The sequence below is a fragment of the Cariama cristata genome, unplaced genomic scaffold (genome assembly GCF_000690535.1).
Source record: "Cariama cristata isolate BGI_N322 unplaced genomic scaffold, ASM69053v1 scaffold9633, whole genome shotgun sequence".
Classification (NCBI taxonomy): Eukaryota; Metazoa; Chordata; class Aves; order Cariamiformes; family Cariamidae; genus Cariama; species Cariama cristata.
In genome coordinates, this window is record NW_009607882.1 from 119,589 (window position 1) to 145,108 (window position 25,520).

Sequence of the window (25,520 nt, forward strand, 5' to 3'; positions counted from 1 at the left end):
CTGGATTCATTTACTCATGCCTTTGTCACTTCTTGGCTAGGTTACAGTAGTAAGGATACCAGGGCATGAAGCTGTTCAACATAGAGGACACCCTTGTGCACTTCCTCACCACAGAAGTAGCAGCAGACACTGCATCTCTGCTCCACCTTCTGTATTGCCTTCCCACAAAATGTTCTACCAAATGTCAGGGACTAATCCATAGTTTCACAGCTTATGCCAAGTACATCTTTTGCAAACATACACCAAAACTTCTACCAAGAAAAGTTCTGTTCAACACATCCTTCTGTCTCACGTAACAGAAAGATTACATCAAAGGATAAAGTATACTGCAGTTTAAAAGTGGATGGTGGTTTGCTGGAGGTGAAGAAACAACCCTTTCACTCTATGCCCTCAGGCTCGATCACAATTAGTCTACATGAACAGCAAGAAGCAATTTTTAACCTTCAAGTTTTAAACTTGTATGTAGAGAAATAGCCAAATAATAATAATAATAATGATGATGATTAAAAAAAAACCAAAACAAAAAACCAGAAATAGAGCAACAAAACCACACAAGAGACCTACCAAGCAAGATTTTCCACTTCACATAGCTCTTACTTTTCTAACCTCTTCTGCCATGTAACTGAGCAACAGTGATAAACGCATGGTTGTGTTTCACATAACACTGGAAGGAAGGTACACTCATACTACAGTGACGAGCACAGCCACAGACTCTCTCAAAGCATAGCAGATTAGTACTTCAAAGGGAGGGGAGGGGAAAAAAAAAACCCCACAACTAAAAGACTAAGTTAAAAGTAGGACCACAGCCTGAAAAAACCCAAAGCAAACATTTCTGCCTGCTCAAAGCACAAACCCCAGAAATATCACTTAAGCATACAGCAATTTAATGAATCCCCTCTCTCGCTAGCAGTCAACAGATGCCTAAAATGAACTGTACTGCTGTTACAATATGAGTGTATTAATGCAATTTGCTTCCTGATTTCTATATAACCAAACTGTTTCATCTGCTCCACAGCAATAACTTGCTTTTCAGTACTATGATCTCAGTCCAGGTACTGGCATGTAAGCTTTCCTGAAAGACAATTAGGCTCAACTAAAGGCAATCTTATCAGATAGGTCAAATACAGAAAGGAGGAACTCAGAGATCAAAAACAGTCCCAAAAGAGACCTTTCTGGATTAAGACAGGGTCATTTTGGTGAAGCAGGGTAAGGGAAGCAAAAGATGCTAACCTCACTCCATAAGGAAAGGGCTGTAGTTTTTGAACCTGTAAAATCAGTGCCTTTCATCAACACTACATTCACTCCATAGTCACGGTCTTTAGAATTCACGTTTGTGAAACTGGATCTCTAATCAGGAAAGTTCACATCATGGTAAGGAAGCAGCGCTCTCTCCTCTCCCTCTCATTTGTTCATACCTTAAAACATTTCATTTGCCTATTAACCTACTCAGAGGCAGATCAGGCCAAATCCTTAGATTCTGTAAATGATCACAGCTCCACTGACATCCATGGAGCTCCAAGAGACATCAGCCGAATTTCTGGCCTGCTCACTGCACTGTATCCTGTCAGGACTTGTATCATTTTCCCTCCAAATGAGCCAATCACAGACAAGAAGATTTGCACTGAGCAGCAGTACTTACTGCAGTTCTCTGCCTTTTTATTTCGATGAATCACCGTCTTTTGACTGGGTGTGCTGAAGAGGCTGGTCCAGTTGACAGTGTGGTAGTAGCACAAATTGCTGTTGTCCGTTATGTAGATGTTGCCGGCACTGATTTGCTTCAAGGACTGAAACTGCAGAGAGGTAATGCCTTGTTGCTTTAGGATGAGTAAGGAAAGGCCACTGTGATGAAAACAAAAGTAAGAGAGAACAGGAATTAGCTCCAGAAGGTGGAACTTACTAGAGCTGGTTCGGAATTTCTCACTAGAATTAGTTCTTAATGTCAAGATGATATTTCTGGCAAAATTGAAATTTGGTTAGAAATCTTCTATTTTGGGGTGACACAAATGTTTTATGAGTTAACATCCAGTTCTACTGCCTAGAAAATTATGAGTCCTGCAAGAATTATGATACCACAAGCTGTCATCCTCACAGCACTAGTCCAAGTGGGCCAGCAGAACTCCTCAACTAGTTCCATTTCATCCATTAATGTATTCTTTTGAGATAAAGTGCTGTTGAGAAAACTGAATAAAATCCAGACTTTTTTTTTTTTGACAGAATTAATACTATGATAGTTTATATGCTGAGAAGAAACTGCCAAAGTCATGCAAAACGTATTAACATCTTCTGTCAGGCATCAAATTAATGTCATTTATAGTAACACAGGAAGAAATTGTTATTTTCAAGGAATTTTTTCCAGCCCACTTTCTACATTTCATTTTTCCTTTGCTGTAATATGTGGTTATCAGCTTTCTTCATCAAAATACTATGATAGTTTATATGCTGAGAAGAAACTGCCAAAGTCATGCAAAACGTATTAACATCTTCTGTCAGGCATCAAATTAATGTCATTTATAGTAACACAGGAAGAAATTGTTATTTTCAAGGAATTTTTTCCAGCCCACTTTCTACATTTCATTTTTCCTTTGCTGTAATATGTGGTTATCAGCTTTCTTCATCAAAGGAACAGTAAACGATTGTCTGTGTAACATGGAAATGACTGCACATATTTTATGACTGAAGATTACTGAAGACAATATCCAGTTTCTGGGCATCCTTTAAGTTATTGTATTTTAATGATTATAATTGTTTTCCAGCTGTTCCAAATAAAAATTGCTGCTTTGAAGCAGAATGCTGGGCTGTAATCCAATCTCATGGTTTCACTGCTATTCTTACTCTGCTTGGGTTGTTGTTTAAGATGCCAGCAGAACCCCAGGACTGATTTACTACACTTACACAAAGGGGAACCAGGGGTTGCTGTATACATCATTCAGGTACATTCTTGTGCTTCCCCCCTTATTCCTCTCCACATTTTCTTCTCTTCAAACCAGTTCCTCCATAGGAGTTTTTATACGGAAACATCTCTGGTAAAAACGGCTAACGTACACCCCACCTGCAAGGTACCTCAGTGACTTCGGTGTTCTTCCACGTATTTATCTTTTTACCGCTTCTTAAGACTACATTGTTCTTTGGGCACGTAAACCTGTGCTTCCAATTGCAACCATATAAGCTTCCTGATAATGGGGCTAAATTCTACTATTAATGTCTTTTAAGTTATGTTTCACATTCACAAGATATGTTAAACCATAAAATTTACTTTCTGGACAAAGAGTTAATAGCTACAGCAATGAACCAAGATGTTCGTGGTTTTTTGTTGTTTTTTTTTTTTTTATATCATTATGTTCAAAAGGTATTACCCATTATAAACAACTGATTAGCAAAGATACCGTTAATGAGTACCTTGGTAACAGAGACAAATATATCAGTTTATGATGCCCTTCCCAAAGGATGCTGCATTCTGTGCTACTGAACGAAGTATCATTGAATACTAATAAAAACGATTCCATCAACAGAAGTAGTACCTTACCTATAGAGAGCTCTTCCACCGATAGTAACCAAGTTAGAAAACACCCTGAAATCTGTCATATTCTCAGGCCACGACTGTATGTTCAAATACCCTAAAGGAGAAAAAGGCAAGCACATGAATGTCAATGCTTTCACCCATAAAGACTGCTTTATCACATACATGAGTTAGGACAGGCTTAGCCTATAAATGAAAGACAGTGCTGGTTTGAGAAAAAGAAATACATAAAGAATGAATGCTGCAGACTTTGAACGTCTTTGAATTCATCAGGCTGCTCACCATTGTCTCCTCCAACTAAGCAAAGGAGGACCCATCACAGCAGTATTACATCTACTTTCAACAGCCACAGTGAGGGTGAACCTAAACACAGGCTGGCAACTTGCAAGGTCTCCCAGCCTTTTCCAAACAGCAGCAGCAGAAAAAAATGAAGATTTGCCTGCATTAAGAACATTCCACTTTAAAATGTGCTAGAGGCTTAAGACAGACATTGAGAGATCCATCATGATTCACTAAAAGAAGACAAGACTTTCCTAAAACAAAGAACTTGCATTCGTTTCTAAGAGTGTGTCAGGACTGAGGACTGTCCATCACCAGAGAGCATTCTCTGCACAAGTGTGTGGGACTACTTATTTTGTGCTACGCAGACCTCTACAGAGTGCAGTTCCCTATTTTGATTCAGCATTGGACTGAAATGCAGTATATCTTCAAGCATAGGGGTAATTCCACTTAAGCAGTGGAGCTGAAACTGTCAATTAGTGTGCTTAAGAATGGCAAATTACAGACACCCAGATGCCAGATTATCTTTGACATTAATTAGGGAGAGATTTAGAGCTTACTTTCATTTTTAATCCCACTGGTTTGCTGAAATACAGAACTTTTGAGAGGTGAAGCATGTGGGAGAGAACTCATTTCAAATGCCAAACACTTGTTGAGCTTCACCCAGCTACAATCATTCTGTAGTGACCAAAGATTTTTTTTTTTGTGCACGAAACAGAATTATTTTTTTTTTTTGCATTTCCCTATCTATACATAATCAGCAATCAATTGAGAACTCAAAGCTGCAGTATCTTCCTCCCTGTCCCCCGAATGGTGAAACAAGAAGCAAGAAAAACAAAGTACTGAGTTCTAGCTATATGACCCCACTGAAAACTCACAAAAGATGGGAGAGAATACCACCCCACACATTATACATTTGTCTTTAACTACAGAAGCTAATTTGCACCAGCATCTTCTTTTAGGCCAAGAGAAGTAGCTGCAAAACCAGATTGGCTTGTCTGATTTTTTTCCAAGGTGTATTTCAAACACTTTCAGGTGAAGACAATGGTTTCCCACATTTCAGCACCATTTTTGTCACTAGGTGCCCCTGCCTTGCAACACTTGTCCCGCTTTGCTAGCATGGGACCAAGACCCCTTGCCCACCTAATAGTAAGGTCTTGGTCTTTTGATGCTTGTGTACCCCAAACATAATGGGCATTCTGTATTCAGGAACAAAGGACAACACGCTTGTAAATATCAATTGATAATGAAGTTGTTGTGTATTAAACTTTTATAAAATTGTGTGGCGAGTTTAAAGAAAAAAGCACCTTGTGTTCTTCAGAAAACCCAAAAGACAGCCATAAACACAAAGTGATAAGTTCAGATTATAGGAAATCAGAAACGTGTTACCTGTTATCTCTCTCACTGTTTGGAAGATATTTAACTTCTCTGGATTGATTGCAGCGATTGTGTGATATGGGTCTCTGAAAGATCAAAAGCACAAGATGTGATGCTCTAAATAAAAGACATCAGGTTCTCAAAGCCATACCATGCAGAAAGCAGTATCCAGGAGGTCAACAGTTTGCTTTTAGGTAGCATATGTGCCAGATTTCTTCAGACTGTTTCCGGTTTCTTCAGACTGTTGTTCCCACAGAACCTGTGTCTAACTCCTCTCAAGTCATCTTGAAGGAAAATAACGGTGCTTAGCATCTTTACAGTTCAAATCATTAGTGTTTTAGCAAATATTTATGCTCATGGAAAATTAAGGGATTCGAAACAATCATGGATGACCTCCCTACAGAAGAGATGAATTTTCATCATCTTTTCCAGGAATACTAGCTCAAATGGTACAGCTGCGATAGTGTACTATCAGGATTAACAGAACTGCTACTGAAAGAGTGACAAGCTATAAGCAAAAAAAAAAACCTAAGAGCATGCCAGCAGTTTCTGACACATGGCATTAAAATGGTACACTTTTTAGGAGGTGTTGAACAGGGAACATTAAAAAGCACAGATCCTTGCCAAGCAAGTTTGTCACCTGAGAAATTAAATACCCCCACCAAACACTGAAATCTCAAGAGTCAGATACGCTACAGTGTAAAAAGATGAAGCTGACCTTGATTTTGAGGCTGCCATCATTTAGTAAATAGGTGTTCCCCCTCCCTCCATTTTAAAGGAGTAAAGACCCTCCAACTATTTAAGAAGCCAACTAGAAGCCTAACCCAAACAAAAATCCTTTAAAAGTCCTTCTGTAACACCATGTTATGGGATTCTTGTGGGTTTTCTGAGGGTAGGAAACATCCCCAGTAAATGTGGAGCATGCATTTCCACCTCTCCTCCTTCTGCTTTCCAAGGGAGAACATTCTTGGAATTGGAACACTGAACTGAAGTTATTCTCTGCCACTACAAAAAGTCTTTCAATTCCCCCCAGAGAGCTGGACTTTAAGTCCCTCAATCTGAAACATTGAAAATTCATACTTTTAAAAGCTGCAGTTCACTCTGAGTAAACAAATTTGTAATAGAAGTTAACTAAAAGTTGGAGTGCAAATATGCATTATCGTTGTTGCTTGATACTATCCATTTATATAATAAACTACCTGTGTAGCTACTGTCACTTTTTTCATTTCCTTTCTGTATTATTGATTTGCAAAATGTAACAGAAATTTTAAACAAAAAGCTGTTCCAGAAATATAAAGTTATTTTAATTAATTCTCAAATCTTCTTCTCTTTTTTTAATATATACTACTGCCATTTATGCTGTGAAAAAATCTAGGGCTGCAGAACTCAAGTGTCCTCATACTTAAGACTTGTTGAAGCAAGTTTTCTTCATAAAGAATGAGAGACAAAGTGCTACCAGTTTCAGCATTACATGTCCTAGGCTTATACTCTTCTATTAAAATAGAACAAAGTATTTTAACCCTTTGCTTTATAGTCCATAATTTAGGTATTTTTCAGATGAATATGGTTTCATTCAATTGGTTTTGGTTCCTTTAATTTAGACAGATTTTTTGATGTGACTCATCTCATAACTTTGCAGCTAATATAGCTTTTGCAACAAAAGCAGTTCTAATACTCAAAATTACATTTCACGTAATGCACTAGAACAATCCACACAAAATTCTCATGTCCTCTAGCTGTTTGTCTTGCATTTACTAGAGTACTTCCTGTCCTGTGAGATTTAATAGAGTTACATCCAGCCTCTTGGTCAGTCATTTGGCCAGATTAGAAAGTGTTTCGGCCTGGCACTGACTCCTGTGTGACCTCCTCCAGGGTTTCAACAAGTTCGAAGCAGCATTTCCTTAAACGACTTGAACCAAAATCCTTCTTCCTCCCTATGCTACATGAACCTTTCACACTGTACTCCCTGCTGGAGAGATGAGAAGATCAGCTACGCAGGCAAAGCTCCCATTTGCTGGCCTTTTGAGAATAATTGAGCTGTAGGGCCTCACTGCAGTGGATTTTCAACTGTCTTTCTCATGGCTGGAGTCAAGTTATATATGAAGCATTACAACCAATCACTATATCAAATCAAGGAAACAAGCAGTTTCTTTCCACCTCACCTAGTAGGGAAATTTGAGCTAGGCAGTCTAGTGTCAACCACTTCATTATAATCTAAACATACCTGAATCTATAGAAAGACTAAAGAAAAATCTGCTGGTACTCCTTATGCCAGAATTCCATTTCAGATCAGTTTGCAGAGATTCAGTTAATCACATTTTCACTATGCCATAAAGCTGCAAACACGGAGTTGGTTTGGGAACTGTACTTAAGATATCTAATCTTGATAGCCAGTTGCAAGCAGTGTTGAAAGCTCCAAGGAACCTAACAAGCAAGTTAAAATTTGAAGTCTACACAGTGGTAGAAGCAATTGAGTACTTTACACTCTTAATGTACCACAAAATATCTGCATACTTAATGCAACAAAGGGGCAAAAGGTTTTAATCTTGTGCATTTTGAGGATCTTACTCATTTTAATAGGCTCTGAAATACCTCAAAGTGTCACAGGTAATTCACCATGGCTGATTACCACATGAAGGCTTGAGTTAGTAAGAACATACAATCGAATGCGTGTTCTCTCAATGACAGAAAGAACACAGTGCAAGAAAGCAGCTAGTCGCATTGGACCTCACCTGACCATCAAACAGAGTACTACTGTCTTCCCCGGGCACCTGTCACCCTTGCAGGATTTGCACCATGCATTCACCTTTGCTCCAATGGCAAAGACACAGTGCACCAAACTGCAAACAGCAAGGCACCAGTTACCTGACTGTTATCGCTTCCTTTAGAAGGAGACATTGGTGAGACTTTTAAATACTGGTTCTGTACCTCCACATCCTCAACCGTCACTAAGACTTATTCAATACACCTATATTTAAATCAAAATACTGGATTTAAATACCAGTGAATTTTGTGTGTGTCTGCAATTGAAACTTGAATATATACTTCAAAAGTGATTGACAAGAGGGCAGCTTTTTTTGCGTGTGTATGCAGTGACAGCCACCCAGGCTATGACAATTTATGCTAGGTGAGGCATTCTCTCTGCATATTCTGCACATTAGAACGCTGGTCATATGAAATTTAAAACAAACTAATGGAAAGTAACTTCCCTTTCTCCCTTCTATTCTCTAATCAGCCATTATTGTAAGCCAGTACCAAGGATCTCCTAAAGTAACCAAAGATCACAGTTGTCTTTTCTCTTTCTAGTATAAGTAGTCTACTTCATCCTTTCTTTTCCTAGAGGTTGAATCATAAGAATCCAGGTAACAGTTTCCTTCATAATGCAAGGCAGAAAACTAATTTATCCTGAATCTTCTATTCCGTGAAAGAATCCTGCAGCCATCATTAAGAGGTGGACGCAATTCGTTTCAGCTGGCATCATGACATAACATCTTAACATTCTGTCACTTACCCATGAATCCCAGTGACAAGGAAGATAAGGTTGCCATTGATCTTGGTACAGTTTATGAACTTGTCAATGTTGCTAGAATCCACCGTCTGAGCTGACACCAAACTCCCTGTTCCAATGCCATCACATGCTGCCAAAAGAAGGAGTTTGTGTAAAGAACTAGAAAAACAATTACTGAATCACAACAGGTTGGCATTCTAGACACGAGTCTTCATTTCTTTCAGAGATAAAGTAGCAGAGAGGTGTTAAAATGGCACCCTTCACCCGTATTCCCAAAGAAGCACGTGCCAATTTAAAACAAATAAGCTAAAGTATCTGCCACAGAAGGACGTTCTGGCACAAAGGTTAAGGTATTTCACGCTGCATCTAAAGGCAAATATGAACCACACAAAATCCCACTCAAGTCAGCTATAAACAGACAGCTGATAACTTAGCTCAGACTAGCCTGGTGGTCAGGGCGTTTATTTGTGCACCACTCACTGCAGAAACTGTGGCGTCCTAACACCGATAGCTCAAGAGGTCTTTTGCTCTGGTGGACTTAAGCATTCACATGCCATAAGGTCCTTTAGAAAGAACGTACAAATAATTCTTTACTCGTCACCCCAACAAATAAGTTACTGAGGCCTGGAGAAACTTTGGTACCTGGTGAGGAAACTTCTCTGTGTAGCCCTTCTACAAAATTTAGTTGCACTTTCTGGGACACTTGACACATCCAGGAACAAATCCTTCACAACTTCCATCACGTAATGTATCCTGTCTCCCTAACTGGGCTCCTCTAATGGCAACTACCAGCGGTACAACTGAACCTTTTACAAACATGTGACAACCCTCCTCCTCACAGAGTAAGGCTAAGAGCTTCACAGGAACACTACACATGTATTTTCATGCATAAAACAATCTATCCAACAAAAAAGTTATTTACTACAATTAGGTTAAAGGGCTGGACATTGCCTTCACTTAGAACCTAGCATGTCAGTACCCCACCTTAGCAGAGACCTCTCTCTTTGACTGTTTCGGCCATGTGGAGTGACTGTTAATTTACAGAGTTCTTCAGCAGCTTATTGTGAATTCCCTTCCAGGTATGGCTTCCACTAGGACTGAAAAGTGGCATAGTCCCATGTGGGAAAACTGATGGTGCTTTGCTCCTGTGACCTTCAAGCAGGGAGCAGAAAGACTCCCTAGCAGAGCTTGGGACAGCAAAGTAACCTATAGATTTCAGTTTTCTCAACAGCACCCTCACTGAAAAACTTCTAGTCTAGGTTTTAGACACTTAGAAAGGAGTAGAAGATGCTGGGAGAGAGAGACATTTTTCAAAAACAGAGGAAATAAATGGAAACCTAATGGTGTATACACAAGTACGAGACATACTGTACATTGAATCCAGGGCTTTAGTATGGCCCCCTTTGGAATGACAAAAGCACAGCTCTAAAACACTTCCAGAAAATACTTGTCATTAAAAGAACGTAATCAAGAATTCTTTTAGATTTCTCTAAAACCAACAGAGAAATCCCCTTCATTTTTATCTAATCAAAAATAATTAGTTTCGTTACAGTACCATTACAACTTAACAGATTCTCGCTCTATTATATATACTTCACACACAGCCTACATAGCTCAAAGTTCTGTGGGTAACCACAGGCTATTAATATTCTAAAATGTACTCATGAAGGGTATTTCATGCCAAAATAACACCCTGCTCTGCTCTACTACAAGGCAGACAACATTCAAGAAAACTTATACTAAACTACTGCCTACCTTTAGGACAAATGTCAGTGCAGGGCTTGCACATCTTAATACCATTTTCTTCAACCTCCATCTTGGAGCTCGGACAGGCACGGACACAAGAGCTGGAATCTACCACAAAGTTGTCTGAAGAAAAAAAGAAGATATTGGCAGAAAGTGAATCACTGGACTAAGTAATACTGGGACACATGGTTTTGGACTCTGTGTCAATACATATTATTACTTACCTCATCACTTCCACATTGACATTAACATTTAACATTCAGTGTTTTCAGAAGTGTATAAGCAAGCAAATTGAGCATGTTTTCAGAGACTTATGAAACTCCATGAATTGTCAGGCCTGATCTTCCCTCCTCCTCCAATTCGGTTTTATTATTTGTAGTAAAAAAAGCTACAGCAATTGGAGAGAAATAAAACAATATGCTCTGCCCTGTCTCTTTCATACACACACAAATATATACATTTGGGATAAACACTGGCACAAGACAGTGACAAGTATTTCAATTTTGCCTTGTAAAACAACTGCCAAAGGGGATCTAGACTTATCCTACCTAATTGAAAGCTTAATACTGTCAAGGAAAAAAAAAAGAAAAAAAAAGGAAAGAATGTTCAATGAAGTATTTGGACAAAGAATCATATCCCTTTAGTGCATGGTACACCAGTCTTGTAAAAAAAAAAATTATCTTGCTTCAAAAAACCCACCACTCTATTACAGACAGAATGGACCCTTGATAGTCACAGCCTCAGCCTACTATCAATGTGAACTTCTCCACAGAGATTCAAAATTTAGATTTTGGGTTGGGTTGAATTATGGTTCCATCTATTATAGATTACCCATCCTTCTTATATGTTATTTACGGATAAAATAATTAAGACACAAACCAACTGTAAGCCCTGGTGGGAATGAAAGAGACCAAGAGTACCGTCTCCCTTATTTTTCTTTCTAACTAAACCAGCAGTATCAAAACCAATGCAAGTGATGACCTTCTAATTTTTTCTGTTACTTGTCATCATCTGTCTGGTATCTCAGAAGCATGTGTTTTTTTACATGCATGGGATTATTCTTTTTTTAACTCCCTCTTGCCCTCTAATTTTACTCTGGCGTTTTAAGACTGTATTGTTGTCAGTATCGCATGGGTTTTCCTCATTGGGATAGAACTGCTCAGAAAATATTTATGGTTAACTTTCTGTCAAACCATCACTATTCCAAATTAAGAAAAGGCCATCAGTATCATGAAACCATTTGGTGACAAGCAGTACCGGTGGTGGACTGTTACTTTTCTAAAACAGAAATTATACCCTTTTTACTATCCCATTAACTGTTTTAACAGTTCATTTTGGAATTTACAAATGCTGATCTAAAACATGAATGTAACAAGTGGCGGTCATGAAAACAGAAACCTAGTGAATTCCCCTTCTTTAAGAAAACCACTGTAGTATAGGATACTTGGGAGGTGTTAGCAACCCAGCATGTCACTGCCTCTAGTTAAAACCACCGAGTTATTACAGGCTGCAAGCACACGTGGAGTGATTTGAGATACTGCACTATGCACTTTGCTCTCATTCTCTCACTGCTCTGTGAGCCTCCTGAAATGCAACTCAAACTTTCCATCACTGAAGGAAAAGGCAGCTAACACAGCACTTACGTGGGCACTTTTTGACGCAAAAAGCCCCATAGGTGTACTTGGCATTATGATTATGCTCCAGTTGGAAGGTGGTAGGATTGTATACAAAAGTCTGGGGGCACTGCGTGACACACGCACCACTATCATTGAAATTCATACAAGCCTGCAAAACAAGAGAGAAAAAAAAATATTAAGTTAAATCATATAGTTGCCTTTTTTCTTCTTAATTTATAACAGTCTTGATCGTTCAGACTTGCTTTAACAGTGAGGAATGTGATACATAGTTTTCTAACCTTCATTTTGGCTACTTAGATTTCTTGCTAGGATCTTGGCAAATACATGATTTACAAACGGGGGCTCACTGAGCCCCCTTAATTTGGAACACAGTTGAGTATTACAGCACTTTCTACAAAAACATAACTGTAATTTGTTCACAACTATTGTTACTACTAGTAATCAACCAATTCACAACTCTATAGGACGTTCTAAAACTGCCAAGAGAGAACAGCTATTTATCATAGTCAGTCTAAACAAATGCTAATGACTTTTTCAGAGGTCCAGCCTTTAGATTTCTTACAGCATGAGTCCATCCTCCAGCTGAAAACCGAAATTCCCAATTAGAATGTGAGAGGGATAAGAACTTCTTCTGAGCTAGCACAGGAGGGGGTCATTTCCCTAAGTGGCAAGTTTAACAAGGTCAGTTGCTTCACACACTGAGAAAAGAAAATAGGACTTTATATCACTTAGCATTCAAGCTCAGCCACCCACAGCTGACAGAGGACAAGGCCCTGACAAATGAAGAGGCAAGTGTGTGGATAAAGTGAGTAATCGTATGCAGGGAAAATAATTGACCATGCAAGGTTGATAATTAGTAATCGAAAAACCCTACTGATTATGACATTCCTTATCACCACCTATCTTGTCTATGGTTTTAACCACAGTTTACAAAACTGTTGGAGCAACATTCACAAAGCATACCATAAACATCAAATTTCATATGACTATGAAAGCTGTAGCCTGGCTTGGATCCCTCTAACAGTTTAAGCAACCACTGCTACTGGGTTCTGCTTCCCCACTAACCTGTCTTCCAGAAGCCAGGTTGCTTTAGAAGTTTTAGTCTAGGGGTGAATCCTTCTGGGCCTTTTCCAGGTTGTAAACACATACAGATGGTTTTGAATCTTTAAAGAGTCAACAAGTATATCAACATGCGTGTTGTGTCCCCTCCCCTCCAGTGCTGGGACTGGGAGGAAAGTGAAAAATATTCCTTTGTTCTGCTGCTTTTACTAACAGTCCATATCTCCATTCAGATCCAGACCAGCAGGACTGAGAGAGGTTTCTTGCCATGCCAGAAGATTTCAGAAGGGAGAGGCTAATAATGTAACCAAGGGAGAAGGACAAAATCTGATGAAAGGGACAAACCGAGTTCCACAATGAAGACACTATCCTATATGGAGCATGAGCCAAGCCAAACTGCTGATCTTGTCTTTGCTGGTTCTTTAAAATGCTTATTACAAAAACTGTCAGTTTCTCACGGAACCAGATATTTATTTTTTTTTTTCCTGACAAAGATAAGTACAGTCAGTTACTTCTTTACTAAGAACTGGATGGGAAGTCCACCCTACAAATAGGTTGTGTCACTTTTCTGGTTCCATCGGGCACTCAACTAGGCCTTCCTATGTATTTCAAGTTTCAGACCCAGTTTGGTTTTGAATGCAAGATAAGAACGTCTCTAAAACTTTCTTTTAGCATGTTTGCTCACAGTTATGTCAGATGATGATTATTGTCTTGCTTTTAGAATGGAATATGCAAATGACTGTATGCCAGCATATGGAGAAGGATGGATGAATTTTATCTGGCAATATTAAAACCATATTTACAACAGGATGCTATTGCAAGCTGCCATAATACGCTAAAGGATTTGTAATGCTTCATAAACTGTACTTTTGTTTATTAATAAATACTAATTTAGTTTGTTTCCTCAACACATTTTTTACATCCGCTGTTGACTTAAAAGGTACTCTATCATGTACATGACAATCCTCTGATAACAGTTTAGCAAATTCATAAAGTAAAGCACACCAACACTGTTTGGAGAGATGGCATTTCTCAGGGAAAGCTCATCTACAAGACCTGGGAACTTTTAATTTATGACTATAGTGCTTTGTATGTATTTGTAATTGCTTCGATAATACATGCAAACTTCTAGCATTTGGTGCTAAATGCCGCTAATTTGTGAATGAAAGCACAGGAAAATAGACAGGGAAAAAACAAAGTTCTGTATCTCAGCTGAAAGCTGAGCACAGTTGTCTATAGCCTAAAGGGCTACACTTTTCACCCAGTGTGTTCGAAGCAAGTAATGACTAGTCCTGAAAACTGCCAGACCCCCGCTGAATTTCTTTTACATCGCTCTTGGGCCAGGAGTGAATGACAATAAAGCCCTGGGTGCTTCTCTGCTGGACCAGAACAAACATGCTAGTTGATTTTTAGCATACATATTTCCATAACTGCCACAATTCAGAAAGTCTAACTCATTTTCTTTCGGGCTGCAGTATTACAGAACTTATGCTGCAAATCACTTGTCAAAAGGGACACACATCAACAGATCAGCTTTGAGGATGTTCCTCAACAGTCATATGGGAACAATAACTGCATTTTTCCTCTTTCCTTTACCTATTTAGATTGTACACGACACAGGAAAGAATATTATTTTCTCATCTCTCTAGTCCAAAGCGAACACAGAACTTCCAGTGAGTGTTGGATCAGGTGTACCATGTGTGCTGAATATCTACTTGTGCAAAGCCCCAGCCAAAGAACAGCTTTAGCAAAACCTGTTAGCAGTTACGTCAGCCATCACTGCATTTCATCAGCAGCAAAAGAATAGCATTTAGAATGTGTTTTTGAAACACAACACCTACCGCTATCAAATGATACCTGAACAGTGAGCAAGTTTCAGGTCCAGCCAGGGAAAGATTCGTTTCTGCCAGCTCATTATGATCCACTTGGCCACACTATCAAAATATCTGCAATTTTCCGTACCATAAGATCCCTCCTCCCAATCCTATCTGGCAGATTTTAAAAGGAGCCTTCCCAACTTGGTAGATACTTGCCTCTTCAATCACTTGGGTATCTTTGAAAAATCCACTTCTCTGTGCATAAGCTGCTTACACTACTATAAATAACAAACTACAAACAAGACAAACTTACCTAAATGCCTGTACGTACTTTTTTTTTTTTTTTTTAAAGGACAAACTTAGCCTTTTCCCCTTTCCATCTTAAGCACACATAGTAGCATGTGTTTGAGGTAGGGTATTTTCGAAACCACTTCCCTTCCACCTCCACTAAGATGCATGCCCAGTAAAAAAGTGGAATTTAAATCAAGTCTGGCAGTAATAGGGAACACCTTTCACAGAGAAGCTAAATTGTATTCTTGACTTTCAAATAAAAAGCACACAGAGCAGTAATAAAACCCACACTCAAATGTAATGACAAATACTTCTAAACATTCCCTATCACCTCTAAAAGTTAATTTTAGAAAAACAAAAGATAAACATCACAGAGATTAGCATATTAATGGTACCCAATCTGTATTTACAAATCTCATAAATCTGTTAATGGGTAATATTAAGTAGATAAGTGATGTTAATATAATGTGAAAAATATTAAATGCTAAAATCTGCAGTCTAAATCTGTGAGTGTGCATGCCATACACTAAAAAGGACAAAATTGTGAATGTCATGGATTAAAGCATTAAGAATTTGCAGTCTGACTGCCATGAACAAGAAAAATGACAAGTCTCACACATACAAAGCAATCAGTGTCTTTAGGTCCCGAACAGCCTCCAGCACATTCCCGGTGGCAGCAGTCACTGACATAGGGCCCATAGCACCGTCCATCACACTGCTCTGCACACACCGTCTTCGTTACTAGGAGGAGGTAGGAAAAATTATCATGTCAGAATCAGAACTAAGGAGCAAGCTCTTCAGCGGCACACTGAGGAAAACAACAAACCAAACAGCATACTGAGAAAAAACTCAAGGTAATTGCTTCAATGGTACTGGCCACTCATATCCTCCAGAATACTTTCACAATACCCTCTCTAGGAACGTAAATGTTGCTTGAGAACTGCGGATGAAGAATCTTTTTAAAGTGTTTGCTTTTACCCTTGGAAATTCAGGTGGAATATTATTTTCAAATTATTAGTTTTTGTAAACAGCTGATGAAAGGATATGGGGGGAAAAAAAAAAACACAAAATAACAGAAGAGCCCACCAGTTCTGTGTGAGTTTCCCCCATGAAGGACAGCAACACTGAGTAAATGAGTAAAATTCAGAGCGAGGCCAGCAATCTCATAGCCAAGTGTTGTTCTTGATGGTAAACAATTTGACAAATAGGCAATAAGATAATAGAACAGAATACAACTTGTAGATTGAAACACATTTGGAAACACCACTTACCTTTTCTAAATAACATAATCCAGTCTTCATTCACAGGGAAACAACTATATTCTACTAACTGGAAAGCACAGTGATTTAAGTTGTACCACGCTACTGTACCTCAGGGCTTAGCCTTGTGCAAAGAACGGTCAACAAGTGGAGCGTCTTCCTCCCCTCACTTGGCTATAGCCTCTACCTCTATTTTATGCAAAAAGAAATTAATGTTATCTGCAGGACTATACCAGCCACCACCTACAGAATGCCAGGAAGCTGTGCTGTCAGCTGTCTTTTGATAAAAGCAGGGATGTAATACTTCTGTAATTAACCTTTACCATTTATTTTGTTAAAAGCATTTAATTACTTCTCTACAGAAAACACTTTTCAAGAAGCCAGAGAATGCAAAATTCCATCCAACCTTCTGCTCGATTCTACTATTTAATCTATCAGTAACTCCTTTATAAGTACTTTCCAATCCAAATTCCTGCCACTACTTGCCAGAAATACTTAAGGTAATGGCAAAGCTTCCTGATATACAAATTATTTATTTAGGACATAAAAATGTAAACAACCACAGAGAAGTCATTGTGTATCACCTACAGAATAAAGCAATGCCGATACCAAAGGCAACCCCCTAGACAGAAAACGTTTTCATGTCTTATACAATGTAATTTAAGAAATAAGTGAAATTGCTGCAAATGCACTTGCTGTCGACACTGCTAGAGAAACAGATTAAAAGGATTTTTTTTATTTAACTAACAGTATTGATAAACACTAGGACAGAGATACCAAACAGCGGCATATGTTAAGCAAAACACACATGTCGCAGCATGCCGCCACCACCACACCATTAGCTGACAAGGACAGAGCCTTATCTCATGAAAGTGACTGAAGAGCTCATTTAGTCAGTGACTACATACTGTTTTCTGCCACCTCAGAAATGAGTCCATAGTGCCTTGATACGCACGGCACAGGGCACTACCTGCCTGGCCCTCAAAGGGCGGTGAGGCCCACATTTATCCTGACTTGACAGAGGACCCTCTTTGCCAGAAGCTCCCTCTCTACCATTAGTGGAGAGACACAAAAGCAGAAAAAGTTCATTTCATTCTGTCCCATGACCCAAAGCCTCTGTATTTACCTGTATCACCCCTCATACAAGGCGCTGGTCCCCCAGCCAAGGGGGGGGGCACCATTGAAGTGCTCTGCCTCCCTTTTACACAGCTCATGACCACACATACCTCATTTTTTTTAAAATGATCATTCCTCTGCCACCACTTTCTACCCCTCTGGCTGGCATTGCCACTGCCAGCATCAGGGCAGACCCAGAATCAGCCCTCACAGCAGCAGCCCTGGAGGCACTAAAATGGCTGCCCTGCCCACCGAGCATGCTCACTGCTGCCCCCCCGCACATGCTCAGTGCCCCCTTCTAGAAGGTTCCACAGGCAGGGGGTGCAGTGTCCAGGTTTCTCTCACCACCACCACCTTGCCCATTGCACTCTAAAAAATTACAGTGTACCAGCTGCATATTTCTTTTTTTCCTTTTTTTTTTTTTTTAATTGCAGTAGAGGCAGAGAGCCTAGGAGCCAGATTTCAGGTGGATACAATCAACGCTGTTACAACAGGAAAAGAGAAGAGGACATGATAGCACACCATGGCTGCTCACCGGCAGGATGCTGTTAAAAAGCATTCCTCACTGTTGCTCCACAGCAATTTAACATTTTGCTTAAACCTGGGAAGTGTTAGTGTAAAGCACCTCTGTGTGGACAATTAGCACGTGCCACCTAATTAGCTCAATTATAATTTATTTACCTCAGTGCCAGCTGCTGTTGGGAGCTGGTCAAGATGTCCACCATCACCATATAACCATTGCTTCCCCATGGAGGAGGTTTCCTGCAGACTTTTAAAAGGGCAAAGAGGCCAAGGCCTGGCAGCATGTGCCATACCATCAGCTGCAGGAGGTACTGGGAATCCTCCACCACTGCCTCCCCAAAAACAAGCCCTGAGGAGGTGAATCCCCTGCCTTGAGAGGAGGAGACACCTGCCTCTCCCATGCCTGGTGGCCATGCCCACAAACCACACTGACCACCCCAGGCACATTTAGAAAAGGGACAGTCTTCCTGTCAACTCATAAGCTATTCCTTTTAGCGAGCCAAGATCTGTATTTGCAGGATTACACACTTCTTTCAAGCTGAGCTGCAGATAATAGCCCTTTCCTAGGCTGCATAGTTTAAACAGCGGTGAGGAACGAGCTCAACAAGAGCAATGGATTTAAGCAATTTACTGACATCTTCTCAGCAGTTTTCACACTATTAGGCTAGGACAAAATCATCTAAATTATTCACCCTCCTCTAGAGCCCCACAGTAAAACTTGTGCAATGTATAAACTTACAGATACTGCATTTTTTTTTTCTAAATTCCCTAACTTTTTAAGAGACTACAACAATTTATTCCACAGTAAAAAAAGCAAGAGCCGGCCCTGCACCAGGGCTAACCCGGAGGGATATGGCCCCCTTTTCGGCACAATACTTAAACAGAATGCCTTCAAAAAGCATACTCTGCTTATGATTAGGCACCAGCTTAATGAGGGCCTCTACCATGCTGTTCAGGATAGGGAACATTTTTAGTTTTCCTGAAGACCAAGAAGTTATAAAGTGGTTTGCAAAATTTACAATTACAGCAAAGGCTTGTCACTGTTCTTCCCTAATTGTTTATTTTGCTGGGAAAGCAAACAATGCTAACAGAAATGCCAACATTTCATTCTAGGAAAAGGCCACAACATACCATATTTATCTTCTGGTTCGTTGCATGCTGCATTTGCATTATAACTGCTATTGAGGGTCCATCTGTGAGGAGGACCTGTCAGATTTTTTCAGTGACACCACACACCAAGACGGAGAAGAGCTTAGTGGGCTCTGAATGTTTTTAAGGACTCATATTCAAGACAGTTTGCAATGAAGGATTTTCCCCAAAGGAAAACAACCACAAGGCAATACTATGTATTGTTTGAAGTCCTGAAACAATCTGATTGTTCAGATTCCAAAAAACATAACAGTTCAGCCTCCTGCAATCATTATCGTGGACTAACCTTATAGAAAATGTACATAGCTGCAGTGGTTTAAAAAGATAGCAAGCTTTTTCCCCAAAAAATTTCTTCCAAATGCAATCAATGGATTTTATAGCTGTGACTCAAGACCTATGCAAAAGAGTGAAATGTAAAGGTAAATATTACCCAAAATATCAAACTATATGTTCAGGCTGATGAATGTTGCTGAGTGGCTCCTAGAGGGGATACGTGGCTTGAGATGGTGCCAAGAAGAAGAGCGGGGATAGATGGCAGGGAACTGGGCAGCAGCTGCCAACAGGTAGCATCAGCTGAGAGCAGCCCTGCTGCAAGGTGAGAGAGAAGAGTGGAGCAATACCGACCTCCTCCTCCTCCTCCTACCTAGTGTGGAGGCTGTTCACAGGGGAGCTGGCGGACAGGGGCGATCAGGAGCCCTCACAACACCTCCTTCTCGCAGCCCAGACACACACGTGAGATTGAGGAGTTCTGGGCTGGGACCCCAGAGGCATTTTAGGTGCCAGATACTCATTTCTTCACCCAACATAACTGCGAGGAGAGCCTTCACTAATCACAGCTGAGGCCTCAAGTTTCAAACCAGACTTTTTGAGGGTCAGCACAACTACCTGCCCTGACGCCCACTGACCCTTTGTGGGATCCCAAGAAATCTGAGCGTTCGGCCGCACAAACTGTCACAGTTGGGGCCAGGACAGAAAAGGACAGTGGCAAACACCAAGGTCTTGAAAAAATGTGCCATGCATTGGGACGGGTTTCTGGGGGAGCACAGAACACTGACTGTCAATCTCTACTAGTATTTCACTGCCATATAACAATAAGCTGTGTTGGGGATGGGGTGGAATGGGTACTTCATATGTGTGTGCAATTAATCAGTCTCTCTTATTGTTTCCCTTAATCTTTAATTATGTCAGGGCACTATAAATCTACAAAGGAAAAAATGGGAAGTAAGTGAAATCAATGAAAAAGTCTTACGAACATGCAAAGTTATTAGAGAAATACAAGGATTTTAATTAAAGATGCTGGCTCCAAGCAAAAATGCTGGGTTACCCTGATTGATCTAAGCTGCTGGTTCAGCTCCTTCTGTCTCCCCCACCAGGCTCCTGCTTGCCTTTTGCTGCTCTAATTGGGTACTCACTGCATCGGCACCTTCTTTTTCCCAGCAACATCAGCTGCACAAGGACTGTACAAATACAATTATGGTCAGGCTGAACTCCTGTACACATACACAGTCATGGCACATTTTACATTTGCTGAATGTTTATATTTCGGGCTTGATTTAAAGGCTATTTGCCTTGTTTGCATTCCCTTAGTTGGCCTTATATTTTAATTTAGATTTTTCTCTTTTGTTTATGTTACATTGCTCTAGGACAAAGTGCATAATCTGTCATTTTAATAAAATAATGTACTCAATTTATAAAAGTTTTGATTTCTTTTCATATGAAAACTAAAAAATACCCCCTAAACTCTTAACAGTCATCAACAGCGAAAATAGTAACAACCTAACCATAGATTTTCAAATTTCATTAGTAACTTCCAAAAGCATTTATTCTTGTGGGGTTTTTTAAAGTGGTTCACTTTCTATTTAGTTGGTGTCCAATACTCTTTGAAAAATAGATTCTTTTTTTAAAGTATTTCCACATTAGCTTTTCCTGACACTGAAACAAAGAATACCATCTAGCTTTTAAATGTTCAATATTAATATTTACTAATTTTTAATGATAAAAGAAAAATGGATTGTTAACTGCATAAAAGTACCCTGAAATGACATCTTTTCTACTGCCTAATAGAACAGCTTATTTTAAATTTTCTATTAATTGCCTTCTTAAACACACAAATTTTCTTGTCACATTTAGAGAGACATTAGAACAGAGTTAGATGCAGGTGGTGGTTCAGATAGAGTTAGAAGTACAGAGAGACATTGCTGGAAGGCAACATAAGCAGCTAGGTGGATGATATTCATGCAAAAAACAAAAGGATTTTGATTTTTTCCATATGTAATTTGAAATGAAAAACACGGATTAAGATCTTTCATTTTTTATCCTTTGCCAGGAAAATAATTTAAATCTTATCTTGGGAGGGGGCCTCATTAGAATATTTTGCTCCAGCAACTCAATAAAAAAAAGAAATTATTAAAATGCAGACATACCTCCGAGTTATTTCTAGGAACAAAATAGTTTGACACTGCGATGTAGTACTGCCGAAGTGTTTTCCTACACACATTTGAAAGATGTGCATCCCCGAGATGACTAGGTTAAGGTATACGGTGTGTTTGTGATACCATTCAGCCTATCTCTGGCTTGTATCTAAGAATAGCATTTATGAGCTTGAAAGCCAGGCATGTTTTTTAAAGTCAGAAGTGAAGTCCGCAAAAGCATAGCACCACTTGCATTTTCATGTTTTGAGTCCCTACTCATATCCTTATTCTTTGCTTCAAACAGTTTGCAGAAAAACACATTTTGAGAAACCGCAATGAAGAAATGCCCATTGCCAGCCTAACATTCAGTCTTTTCCTTCAATCCTGCTGCTTATCCCAAGGTGCCGCGAGGTCAGGGAGGCAACGAGGAAGTATATGGTGTAAAATTAACTCCTGTCCCTGACAATCAGAGGTTGCAGAGTGTGCCTGAAGGTAAAAGGCCATAGAGGAGCTATTTCAATTAGAAATGTGTGATCTGTGTATCTCCCTGGAACTTAGATGGCATATCTCCTTCCATAGTTTATTATTTTAAATCCACGGTTGTGCTTAGCCTGTCCCCACTGTTTGGATTTGAGAGGGCAGTCACTGTGAAGAGAGAGATAGCTGTCACTCCTGGAGCAAACCTACCGTGCAGCTCTGCTAAGCTTCTGACTTTACAACACTGCAGATAAGTTTTTCGCTCTCTGGTATTACTACATTAATCCACCAAATCAGTTCAGTTATCTGAGAGCAGTGCTTTGTAGAGGTTGAGACCATGGGAGCTGATCCTGCCGCATGGACTTCTCAGCCACACAGAGTCCAGCTGGACTTTCCGACTTTACATAAGGCCTTTCCGACTTTACATAAGTCTTGCTTTTCATCAAACCTCTGCTTGCTGGAGCCAAGGCCTGAGCCAGGATCATCCCAACCTTATAGAATAGAACTGCCAAGGTTTTACAGTATTCTTGGATAAGATAACCACGTAAGGCCTGAATAAGTCTACTCAGGCTTGGATGAATTACCCAGGTTCTTACAGAGTGACTAGTTTTAATAGACAAACCGGCCTCTCATTAGGACAGAGAAAGAACCAGCATTAATTAAATCTAAACATGATATAAAATAATTTGGTCAGCTAGGGTTTAAGTCTCTTTCCATTATCTACTTCAGCACATAACCTTGATGCAAGAAGGCTTTCTGAGCACTGACTTCTTTGGGGCTTTCATAAAGACTGCCAGCAAAGGAAGGAGACATACTAGTGCAATTCCGACAAAGAAGAATCTGCTTAGACTCACTGTACCTCATTCGTTATACAGTTATTCCTACAACCTGTCCTAAAGCGTTTTTAATCACAGCTGCAGATAAAGCTCAATATGAAGCAGTGATATAAGAACATGTTAACTTTAGCAGAGCTGTAACTGTCATCAGCTTTGCCAGCAACATCAGCTGATGCTCCTGAACGAAAAGCAGCACCCGGCAGGGCGGCAGAGCCTCTGCAGGCGCGCAGCTCCATCGCCTTTGCCCCTTGCTTTGCCATGGACAGGAGGTCAGCTTGGATCTTCTGCTCGTACTCACTTGTAAAACGTTCATGTCAAGCTGTCTGCCATTTCTAATTTCCTCTTATCTCTTGCTCCAAGTAGTTAAAAAAAAAAAGGCATAGTTGCACTGTTCCTAATATTTCCAACAAAAAAGGCATGTGACATTGGGCTATCACCAGCTGAGAGAGCGAGTTGGTGTGCTCACTTGATAGTGGTTAATTCATCACAACCCCTTCCTCCTATCTACAACTCAGCCAAGCAAACAGGCACAAGCTAGAGCACTGCTCTCTGGGGGAGCCAGCAGCAACCATTTCATTTCCTAGGAAGAGTGACTCCAGTAAATGCAACCAATTTCCACCCTCCTAAATTTCAAAGAAAGGAAATGTAAAGGATAGCTCTGTTCCCGTAAGGGGGGAAAAAAGAAAAAACTTGTAGGAAAAGAGAGCTCTCAATTTTCTCCTCTTTTATATTTGCTAATATTGTGACTGCACTTCTAGCTCTTTAGTGCCTATCTGAAGGAGTTGAAAGCACACAGGGAAGAAACTCTCTCAATATAGTTCTTTTTCATTCATTTTAATGCTCTCTAAATTCAAGAGGACAGACAGACATTGTGAACAACCCTGCACTTACTACTTCCTTCACAAAAAAACTATTATTCTCTCTTTCAGTACAACTCAAATACATTCTGAAGTTATTCTAAAGAGAACAATTCTGCAAGATAACTAATATTCCCAGGGTCCCACTGAAATTAACAGTGTCAGGTTGTTTCTAAAGATCTCCAAATCTGCCTTGTAGTTTTTTCTATTCATGCAGTATTCACTTCAGTGTATTCCAACATAACCATCAATATTCTCAGGAGCCATGCTCCATGTTGCCACCAAGAAGTGAAAAGAAAATTCAAGTTAGCTTAAGCGTTTTTAGAAAGTGCAAGGGAGAAAAGAAAAACATAAATTCACATGGGCAGAAAAAAAGCAGATCACCTGTTGGTAAAAACATAGGGAAAAAAAAAATCAAGTATCTTAAAATTATACTAAAACCAGAATTTATAATATCCCTTCACAACTGAAAAACAGTATGATCCCTGTTACATCATTTTTCACTCCTTTGTTTCTCAGAGTCTTGCATACTCACAGGTCTGGCAGTGATTCTCTGTGGGTCCCCAGCACCGGCCTGTGCAGGACTTATGGCATCGACCACCTGCAGGACAGACAGAAAGAGAGAGAGATTAGAAATGTGGCTTCCTTTCATTTCTTCAACATCCAGCAGCTGCTGAGGAGGAGGGTCCATCTTGTCTTTGGAGGTTTTTATGCTTAACCAAGGTTGAAAGAGTGCCTGTAAAAAAAAAGCCTAGATAAATAGCCAGAATTAACGTCAAACGTATACGACGTACGGCTACTTGTCTAAGTGTTTTATACCCTAAATACCTCTCTGCTATGTGTAATGACTGGGACATTTTAAAACAAAAAACAGATGAACAACTACAGAGGACTGAGGAACAACGTCATCACACAGTGCTGTTACTATTGCCCTCTATGTCAGATGTAAGACCTACTCATTCCTCCACAGGAGGAGAGATGGCTGTGCTAGAGAGGATATCTCTCTCTCATATGTGAAATTTCATCTGAACAATGGGGCGATATGCCTTTGATTAAAAGCCACCCCTCTCCCCCAAAAGCTTGCATAGTCTTCGTGTCCAGTATCATGGTAAAGGAAACATGCCCTGTGCAACCACTTAACCGCAGTGCTAGCTAAGCTCACAGGACCTTTCCTTTTCTGGCTGCTGGTTCTCTAGTTGCCTGCAGTTGTGCTTCTGAAGGAACCTCATGTCCCTTCAGAACCTAGAGGTGATACTCTGCATCATCCTTCCCCATGCTGACAGGTTTAGTCCCTCGAGGAAAGGAAATGTAAGTGCTTTCATTGTAAAATACAGATAGAGCAGGAAAAGTTAGCAGTGATAGCTTTTATAAACTACCTAGTAATTAGTGATTGAAACCAGCTTGGACTAAAGAGGGAGTTGAGTTCACATCTTCCATTTCATGGCTAAATGCTGACCGAGGAAATGGAAAGCAGGCAGAAGAACTGGCACATTCTCCTCTGGCTGCATCTTAACGTTATTTGAGAAAACACCTGGACAGTCCCATGCCAGTCCTGACTGTGAGCGAATGGAGACCTCATTCTGCAGCTCCCATCCGGACGCGGCCAGAGCTCCATCGCACTCCTGTTCTCGCTGCTTCTTCCTCCAGTTGCCGAACGCTCCC

General features: G+C 40.0%; 1 protein-coding gene across 1 annotated transcript in view; it reads right to left on the reverse strand.

Moving 5' to 3' along the window:
* ERBB4 (v-erb-b2 avian erythroblastic leukemia viral oncogene homolog 4) overlaps positions 1–25,520 on the reverse strand; it is a gene marked incomplete at both ends in the record, with an annotated part of 112,172 nt that overhangs the window by 67,653 nt on the left and 18,999 nt on the right. Inside the window, 8 exons of the mRNA XM_009696912.1 lie at positions 1,640–1,839; positions 3,524–3,614; positions 5,186–5,259; positions 8,685–8,811; positions 10,437–10,550; positions 12,071–12,212; positions 15,854–15,972; positions 24,394–24,459. Of these exons, the coding sequence (XP_009695214.1) occupies positions 1,640–1,839; positions 3,524–3,614; positions 5,186–5,259; positions 8,685–8,811; positions 10,437–10,550; positions 12,071–12,212; positions 15,854–15,972; positions 24,394–24,459 (933 nt within the window). The remainder of the gene's footprint in view (positions 1–1,639; positions 1,840–3,523; positions 3,615–5,185; positions 5,260–8,684; positions 8,812–10,436; positions 10,551–12,070; positions 12,213–15,853; positions 15,973–24,393; positions 24,460–25,520) is intronic.